Source organism: Rhinatrema bivittatum, chromosome 7 (assembly GCF_901001135.1).
Source record: "Rhinatrema bivittatum chromosome 7, aRhiBiv1.1, whole genome shotgun sequence".
NCBI classification, from domain to species: domain Eukaryota; kingdom Metazoa; phylum Chordata; class Amphibia; order Gymnophiona; family Rhinatrematidae; genus Rhinatrema; species Rhinatrema bivittatum.
Genome location: NC_042621.1, coordinates 276,843,158 through 276,852,872, shown reverse-complemented (window position 1 = coordinate 276,852,872; position 9,715 = coordinate 276,843,158). Strand labels below are relative to the sequence as shown.

Here is a 9,715-nt window from a genome sequence, read left to right as displayed (position 1 = left end):
ACATGCTACCCAATGGAGATTCCTAAATGTCAGTTTGAACTGAAATGACAGCAGGAAAATTCAAACAGTCATGTGTTTTCCTTATATAAAAAAAAAAAAAAAAAAGCAAAAGTGCAGCAAGCCTTCAACCCTATCGCATGCCATTTAGAGATTCCTGCATGCCCCCCTCAAAAATATTTTTATTTATTTTTTTTGAGAAGAGGATTACAGACCTTTTTAGACCAGCTCTCACACAAAAAATGTTCAGCATGAAGATGCAGGAAGCTAAAATATAGAAGTTGGATGACCTTGCTACTGTGCCAGATTTAGAGTGCAGGTCTGCTCCTCTAAACAGCTATTCAGTGTGGCTCAAATCTACTCATTCCTTACTCTGTTCAACACACTTGTACCAAATTAAAAAAAAAAATTAAAGACAGCAGTTTAAATGTTAGCATATCACTTGTCCCTCAGCAGTCTGCGAGATTTTAGAAAGCCTCACTATTCTGGTTCAGCCAGGAGTACAGCAAACCATGGGTGAGATCTGGGTCCTATACTCAGGCACGGCCTCTCTTCCCTGCAGGGGGGGAGCATTCAGGCACCTAGGGCCCATTTCCCCAATTTTCTGGAGGAAGTTGCTAAAGCTCTGAACAGTTAAGATAAAATCTATATTCTCTCTACTAAAACAAGGCTTCCTGAAGTTTCTTCCCTAGCTGTGCTTCGATGTAGCTTCCTACTGAGCTTAGCAAGGAATTCAAGGGCAAAAAAAACTACCCACAGTGATTATTTTGTTTTTGCATACTCAAGGACAGAACTTTAACTTCTGATAGAAGAGAAGCTAATAAGTGCTTTCAAGTATTTCTTTCTAGACCAGAAATAAAAATCAGAAGAAGGATGGAATCTGAATGAGTACACTTGTTCCAAACTGGTAAAGGAATGAAATGGTTTGGTAGTGCTGCTGCTTTTGAACTGAAATGTGATTAAACCTACAGTTCATGTACTGGAGATGGGGGGGGGGGGGGGGGGAGGTTTTGCATCATAGCAAAATACATCCGTGTATGCAGAAATCAGACACCATTTCCTTTGTACTTAAATTCTGTAGTAACTCAGTATGAGTTAAATTGCCTCAGTTTCCCGGTTTGGTTTTTAAAAACAAGGACTTGTGGGGGGAAAATTAGTGTGTCCTCTGTGCCTATTGCGGCACATACGCTCCTGCTGCTAGGAGCAAGTTTCTGCGGGTAAAGTGGAGATGGCTAACAGGAGTCGATTTGGTCAGGTAGGTCCCCAACAAGTAGTCCTGCGAGCTCTCTGGTAGATTTACGTGCCCAGTGGCTGTGGTAAAGTCGTCAGTCTCTAAATCTTCAAACACTTTTACGGCGTCCCATAAGCGCACCGTGTTATCCATAGAGCCTAGCAAACAAAAGAAGAGGGGAGTTTTTCCAGTATTTTAAAATAAGTATTTACCATTACAACACCAAACTTTTGTAAATTTAAATGCTAAATAAATTTTAAAAAATCAACTTGATATGCAAGAAAAATGGGATAATTTTTACAAATACTGTCAAGCAATGAAAAGACAAATATAACCATACATCACACCACATCAAGAGCTAGGGTAAAGGAAACAAAAAAATCACACCTCCAAATTTGTCCTTGCATAATTATGCCTACACAATTTTTTTAGGGGAATGTTTTATTTACAAAATTAAATGGCTTGGAGAAAACTGGTTTTAACCATCCACATGGAACCTGCCTTCCTAAATTCTCCAGCGCATTAATCCTATAGACATTTACATACCTTTCCTCATTTTTTTTTTATTTTAATGAGGTAAATGGCAATTTTATTCAGTTTCTAAAAAAAAAAATCTAAATCCTCTACAATAAAACAATCAGCAAAACTAAAAAAAAAAAAAAATACAATAAGATATGGCATTTGACTAACCAGATGCTAAAATTTCCCCATCGCGGCTGAACCTCAGTGCATAGACTGTGTGTGTGTGAGCTTTCAGCTCTCCAACCATCAAACCATGCCCAATATCCCAGAGGAGAACTCTGCCATCAGTTGCTCCTGTAGCAAGGAATTTCCCGTTGGGAGCAAAGGTCAGGGCGTAAATTGGTCCCTGCAAAAGAAATACAGACAGGCTGAGAAGTGGGAAACAGGCATACTTGCACTGGACAGTCAGCTATTTTTCATATTTAAAGCCAAAGCGCTTCTTGCCCAGTCACAAAGGACATGCCTTCTACAAGACAACATAGCTAATGAGAAGTGTAGGAAGGGGGGGGGGGGGGGAATTCCTCTTCATCCAGGCAAGCCAGTCCACACCAGTGGGTTGTACACTCCGAGCAGGTGGAGAACAGTGGCTCTCATATAGCTCATCACAGACATCAGCCAGCCACTTTCTCTTGTCTCCAGCAGGTGGTGGACAAAGCATCCTCGCTTGTGGACTTCAGGCTGCTCTGACCAGCTGTGGTGGTAGCATTTGCTCCCTCCCTCAGTTGAGTGTCTGATATCTCAGGGTGAAGGCTGGTGCCTTAGCCATCGTCCTGACAGGGGAGAGTTCCTGTAGGGAGAGTGCAGTACAGTAAGGGAGCCTTGGGCTCAGCCCTATTAATTTGTTTCTCTTCCTCTCCTCTCTTCTCCGCTCCCTGCCCCGGTTTTCTCTGGTAGTTGGCTGTGGATCCTTACCCAGTTTCAGCATGGCCAATAAAGTAAAAAAAACCAAACAAACTGGAGGCAGCAGCACAGGTGCACTGAGGAGGGTCGGTCTAAGAGGCCATGTTGTGAGAAGGGGCCGCAAAACTAGTTTCAGAGCTGGCTGCAGTGCAGCGGCAGTGTGAAACATGGCAGGCGCCGTTTTCAGCTTGCAGCACAGGAGAGAGAGAGCATCTTGAGAACAGCATGGGAAAGTGTTGCACATCTGCTCTGCCTGTCATATGCAGGTAATTAGCCCCAGGAGATCACTAAGTATTTGCTAGAAATGTGTGGCGGCTCAAGAAGATATTTCTGCAAGGGAATTTGTCCTTGCAGAGACTTTAAGAGCTCCAAGTTCACAGAAGGGTAGTGTGGCAACAGCTTCTGTTGGGGGGGGGGGGGGGGGGGTTAGGAGTCTTCCCTGCTACCTCACATGCCAATTCCCATGGGCCTGAGCTCAGAAGGGGCTTTCCCTATTCAGACAATGGATCTATGCACCATGTCATGGGTGGAATTTTTTATATTGGAGAAATTACTTACCTGATAATTTCGTTTTCCTTAGTGTAGACAGAGACTCAGGACCATTAGGTATTGTGCTCTTCTGCTAGCAGATGGGAGATGTGTCAGATTTCAAAGCTAGCATCACCCTAGATATACTCCTGCCGTGACCTCAGCTCTGCAGTATTCTCTTCGAAAAGCCATTGTGGATATATATTTGCTTAAATAACTTGATTAAAACTGACTGAACCGATTCAACTGATTTCAAAAACTGAAGACTGCCAGTGCACTCAACCAATTAACGCCGACACTGGACAAACTGCTGGTGTCTTAAACTAGGGATAGTCAATGGCTTACCCGCATTTGCTTAATCTCAAGGTTCACTTCCCGATGTCGTCCTTCTCTGGGGCAGCCATGGGCAGAATGCTGAGTCCATCTGTCCACACTAAGGAAAACGAAATTATCAGGTAAGTAATTTCTCCATTTCCTAGCATGTAGCCAGATGGACGCAGGACCAGTGATATGCACAATAGCTACTCCCAGTCAGGACAGGAGGCTGCCCGTGGCCCACTTAGTACTGCCCTTGTGAAGGCTGCGTCTTCTCGGACTTGAACATTCAGGCGGTGAAAACTGGAGGTGTATAGGGAGGACCCTGTCGCCACCCAACAGATCTCGGCGGGCAACAGCAGCTTGGTTTCTGTCCAAGATACTACCTGGGCCCTAGTAGAATGAGCCTTAACCTGTAGGGGTGAGGGCTTTCCTGCCTCGATGTAGGCCACCTTGATTGCTTCCTTGATCCAGCAAACTATGGTTGCCCACGAGGCTGCTTCTCCTTGATTCTTCCCACTGTGGGCTAACCATTTTGCATATCGGTTCCAATCTTTCTAGGTATTGCACCAGGAGTCTGCCGACTATTTAGATGGCGAAGAAGACGTGAGTCTTCTGAGTTCTTATGTTCATCCGGAGATGGTAGGGAGATAGCTTAATTCAAGTGAAACTCGGCAATCACTTTCGGTAGGAAAGAAGGGGACTGTGTGCAGCTGTATGGTTCCAGGAGTGAACTTAAGGAACTGTTCCCAGCAGGATAGTGCCTGTAGTTCAGAGATACGATAAGCTGAATATATTGTCACTAGGAATATAGTCTTCAATGTTAAGAGGTGTAATGACAGACTGCGAGTTGGTCTGAAAGAAGCCCCTGCTAGGAATTCTAATACCAGACTGAGGTTCCATAGGGGCACAGGCCTAGTTAGGGGTGGCCGAAGTTGCTTAACCCCTTTTAGGACTGATGAAACAAGAGGGTAGGTTATCTAAGAACGCCGTCGGGGCAACAGTATGGATTAGACACCAAAGTAGTCCAAAAGTAACCTTTTATTTGAGTGGAGACGCATATTCAAACAAACTCCTGACTCTGGCAGAGTTTCGCCCCCCGCCAGGGGCTGCCTCAGGGGCTACAACAATAAATACATCATTTAAATACACAAATACTCAAAATATAATGCATCATAAAAACTAATGTTAAAAAAATCTTAATCTAAAATAACATTAAAAGGGTACAAAGTTAAAACCCAAATTTATAGACACTTCATTAAAACATTATAGAAAATATTTTCTACCTATATGCAGAGATTCTTTTGACAATTCTCTTTATGGACAAAACTTCATATATTAAACATCTGAAAATCAATAAATGATGTTACAGATTAAATAATAAGAACCTTGCTTATTAAATGCAATAAAGTATTTGAAATAGGTCCAAAACACAAAACTTATTCGGATGTCAATTTGTATGGCAAGTAAAACTTAAACCAAATTATACTTAAACTACACTTATTAAGTTGCTAACATACACCTGCAATGAGTACAGTACTGTGTTTAAGTGTCTGCAATATTTCCAAAAATGTAAACATCTGATCGATTGCTTTACATTAATGCATATTGACTAAATTTCTGAGTGCCACTTTTATATTTTATATTGTTCTTTATTTTTTTAAGGGAGATAAAGCAATCGTCGGTTGAGGTCGCCCCAGTTGTACCCACAATCTCCTCTGGGGAAAACGCAGGGAGTTCTACCGACTGGTTGACATGGAAGGCGGAAACAACTTTTGGCAAGAAAGAAGGGACCATCTTGAGAGAAACCCCTGAATCGGAAAAACGCAAGAAGGGCTCCCGACAGGACAACGCTTGAATCTCAGAGATCCACTGAGTGGAGGAGAGAGAGACCAGAAAGACAGTCTTTAGCGTAAGGTCTTTTAGCGTAGCGTGGTAGAGAGGTTTGAACGGAGCCGCACAGAGAGCCTGAAGGACCAGATTAAGACTTCACGACGAGCACGTGGCACGAGAAGGGGGGCGGAGATGTTTAACGCCCCTCAGAAACTGAATCACGTCGGGGTGGCCCGCTAGGGAATGACCTTCCACCCAGCCTGACAGACTGGCGTCCGTGGTTACTATCGTCCACTGTGGCGCTTGGAGAGGCATCCCCTGGAGAAGAGGGAGCGACAGCCACCACTGCACGTAGTAGACTGTAGAGTCCAAGAAAGGAAGGACCATGTGAAATTGTTCCGACACCGGCTGCCAACGGGATAGCAAAGCTTTCTGTAACGGACGCATATGAGCAAAAGCCCAGGGGACGAGGTCGATAGTGGAAGCCATGGATCCCAAAACCTGCAGGTAGGCCCAGGCCATCCGGTAAGGTAGCACAATCAGGTTCTGGATTTGCTCAATCAGCTTGAGAGCGCAAGCACGCGGTAAGAAGACCTTGCCTACTCTGCTGTCGAAAGTGGGCTCCCAGGAACTCTAACTCCTGGGAGGGCTGAAAGTTGCTCTTGGAGAAGTTCACTATCCACCCGAGGGAAGCGAGAAGAGAATACACAATCCACCGCCTGTTGGCAGGAAGCTGCCGACTTGGCCCTGATGAGCCAATCGTCCAGGTAGGGATGAACAAGGATTCCTTCCAGGCGAAGAGCCGCCATGAATACCACCATGACCTTGGTGAAGGTGCGAGGTGCAGTCGCGAGATCGAAAGGAAGCGCCCCAAACTGGTAGTCGCGGTGAATCGGAATATGGAAGTACGCCTCTGCGAGATCGAGTGAAGCGAGAAACTCTCCGGGGCGAACCACTGCGATGACCACTCGCAGGGTTTCCATGCGGAAATGAGGAATTTTGAGGGCCCAATTGACCCTCGAGGTCCAGGATCGGGCGATAGGACCCGTCTTTCTTGGGAACGACGAAGTAAATAAAATACTGGCCAGCGCCAAGCTCCTTCTCCAGGACCACCGCACACAGATCCAGGAGTTTGAGGGTTTGTTCCACCGCGTTCCTCTTGGACCGCCCGCATGGAGAAAAGAGAAAAAGATCCAGAAGATCACGGACAATTTCGAAGGTGTATACGTTTTGGATAAGGTAGAGGACCCACTGATCCGATATGATTTTGACCCATTCCTCGAAAAACAGGGAGAGGCGGCCGCCTAGGGAGAGGACAGAGGAATAAGTCAGCTGAACTTCATTGTGTGGCAGGCTTGGGGGTAGAGCGCACGGGCTGCGACCAAGACTGAGATCAGGAAGAATAACCCCTCGAGGAACCACCCCGCCCACGCGGAGTATAACAACACAGGCCCCGGAAGCGAGCACGAGAGGGTGTATAGGACCGGGACGGTTTAGGATGGTCCTCCAGGACCTTATGGACCTCGTTTTCCGCTAAGGAGTCCATAAGCTTCTCAAGGTCCTCACCAAAGAGCTGCTTACCTTTGAAGGGCAACATGCCTAACCGGGCTTTAGAGGACTGATCGGCCGACCAATTGCGTAGCCAGAAGAGTCTCCGGCCAGACACCGCCGAAGCCATCATCTTCGCCTGAACACGAACCAGATCGTAGAGCACATCTGCCCTGTAAGCAATTACGGCTTCCAGACACTCAGCCTCTGCTGGCGGGAGGGTCCTGGGTGTAGAGTAATTGTTGAACCCACCTGAGGCCTGCCCGCAGCATAAGACTGCCGCAGCAAGTCGCCCAGACTCAGAGAGCCAAGACTGCGAAGATGCATTTCATGTGAGCTTCCAGCGTACGATCATGTCCATCCTTGAGCGTTGTCTATCCCGCCACCGGGATCGTGGTATGCTTGGTAACCACCAAAACATAGGAATCCACAGAGGGATTCTTTAAAAGTTCCAAGCATTCCTCCGGAGGGGATAGTTTGTTCATGGCACGCCCCACCTGCAGAGCCCCCTCGGGAGGCTCCCATTCCCATAGGATCAGGAGTTTGAGCATGGGATGGAAGGGAAAAGCGGTAGCCGGAGCCCTGAGACCCCCCAGGACCGGGTCCATATCCTTGGGCAAGGAGGCCATCAGGTTATCCGCAGTGGGCCCCTCCAACCCCTGGAGGACAAAGGGGATGAGGGGCTCCAACTCCTCCTTGTGGAACAAGCGAAGGGCTCTGGGGTCATCCCCCTCCAGAGGAAGGGTACCCTCTGGATCCGGGGTAGCGGTGGGGGTCTCAAAACCCTGGATCCACCGGGGGGTCGGGGAGGGGGGGGCACCCCCAGGACCACCCGCACCAGCCCCTGGGGCTCCGCAGTCAATGGCGTGGAGCAAGGGATTTTTGGCCGGGGGGGGGGGGGGGGGGTGTCGGTCCGGGGGGGGGGTGTCGGTCCGGGGGGGAGGCTTTCATCCTCCTCCTGCAGGCTAGCTAGATATGATTTATGCATGAGGATGAATTCTGTTGAAAAACGGGCCCTGGATTTCCCGGGGGGGGGGGATCCCCTCCTGGGGGCCTGCAGGGCATCCAAAAAAATCTGGCCCCCCCCAGAGCCCCAGGCAGCTCCAAAAACGGAGCCGCTGAAAAATCCAAGATGGCCACTGTTCCCGGGCTTTGCCGACCCGGGAACGGCCTGGCCATGCCAGAAGAAGTCGATCCCCGGGCTAAATTTGCTTGTCCTGCCGAGGAGGGATCTTCCCCACCCGGCAGGCAAGCAGAGCAGAGGCCCTGTCACGAAAATCGCGAAGAGGGCTACCCACAAGAGAGGCAGGCTGCCTGCCTGCCGTGGCATAGGAGAGCCGCTTCTGAAAAAAAGAAAAAAAAAAAAGTTTGACTGACAGCCTACAGGCCCGGAGTGAAGCAGGAGGGAAACCTGCTGACTCCTGCCTTTTGGCTGCCAGTTCAAGGCCTCCTGAGACCAGAAAAAGAAAAAATACTGGTCTACTGCTGCAAATAAGTTAGAGGTAGGGGAATACCTGTAACTTATATTCAAACTTTGAAATTGATTTTATTTTTTTTAACTGAGCGCAACAGTCGGGTTCTAAACCCTCTCAGCAAGGGGGGGGGGGGGGGAGAAGACGAGATCTGGACAGACTCGGACCCCACACCAGGAAGCAGGTACGGACTCAGGCTATGCAGCGCACAAGGGGCAAAGCCCCCCTGGGTCTGGCAAGAGCTGGGAGACGGATGTGTCTCCCACACAGAAGAAAAGGAAAGAGTCACTAAAAGAAAATTCTCTTTTAATAGGAAGAAGACTAAAATTAACTACTTGCTTGATCCTAAGGAAAAGAAGAAGGAAAGGCTGACTAGCCTAAGGCAGAGAACCAAAGGGTGAGCTGCTGCACCTGCTGGAGACAGACGAATACTGAAGGGTTATAGTATAGGCTCTGTCCTCATATAGGATATCCTTTCAGTTTTGGTCTGTCTCCACCTGCTGGAAAGGAGGCTCAACCCCACAGTCTGGACTGATCCGGGTACGTACAGGGAACTGCTATTATTTTTAGCATTTATCTCTCCCCCCACTTTCTTCCTCATCGCCCCAAGACAATTTTCCCATAAGATCCTTTTGCTGGCTAGGAATTGAAGGAGAGCCTCTGAGACTGAACCCTACAATCCCTCTCCTGTACCATAACAGCAGCATTCATCACTCTCCTCCCCTAGAATGCTTTTGGGACCAAGATTACCACTTACCAAATGTGCTTGTATCCCCCCTGGATAGGGAACTCAAATACACATCTCCTGGCCACAGCCCATCATGTCACAAAGAAAACATTACTGTTCTGAGCTACAGCTGAACTGGATGATCTACACCAGTGAGGTTACTTTTAGCTTGTAGTTCTAACAGCCATTTTTTTTTTACCTTATGTCCAGTGAAGATCCTAACACAGTTGCCATTCAGCACATCCCAAAGTCGGACAGTCCTGTCTGCTGAGCCTGTGGCAATATAGTTGGAATTGGGGTGGAACCGCGTACATGTAACATCAGCAAGATGGCCAGCAAAAATCCGCAAAGGCTGGTAATGATCTGTAGCCCATAAACTTGGATAATAAAAAAAAAAAACAAGACTCACATACCAACTGATGTAATGAAAGTTATATCTAAATAGCGTACAGAAACCAAACCAAAGTGGTGAGAGACCACGCCAAGGTGGGAAGTCCAAACTAAAGCAGAGGATTGTCAAAATAGTTCAAGTCCTCAAAGATATATTTTTGTAAGTCTTTACAAGGTTTAATAATCATGAAAGCAGTTTGAGCAGTGCAAATTATAATCCATATCACAATACAGAACCATGTTTCAAGTGAC

At 47.3% G+C, this 9,715-nt stretch overlaps 1 protein-coding gene across 1 annotated transcript in view; it reads right to left on the bottom strand.

Moving 5' to 3' along the window:
• Positions 1 to 13: 13 nt before the first annotated feature.
• The window catches only part of TAF5 (TATA-box binding protein associated factor 5), a 43,553-nt gene continuing 33,851 nt past the window's right edge, over positions 14 to 9,715 (bottom strand). The window contains exons 9-11 of the mRNA XM_029610293.1: positions 9,273 to 9,450; positions 1,919 to 2,096; positions 14 to 1,386 (exon numbers count right to left, since the gene is read on the bottom strand). Coding sequence (XP_029466153.1) covers positions 1,169 to 1,386; positions 1,919 to 2,096; positions 9,273 to 9,450 — 574 coding nt within the window. The 3' untranslated portion in view covers positions 14 to 1,168. The remainder of the gene's footprint in view (positions 1,387 to 1,918; positions 2,097 to 9,272; positions 9,451 to 9,715) is intronic.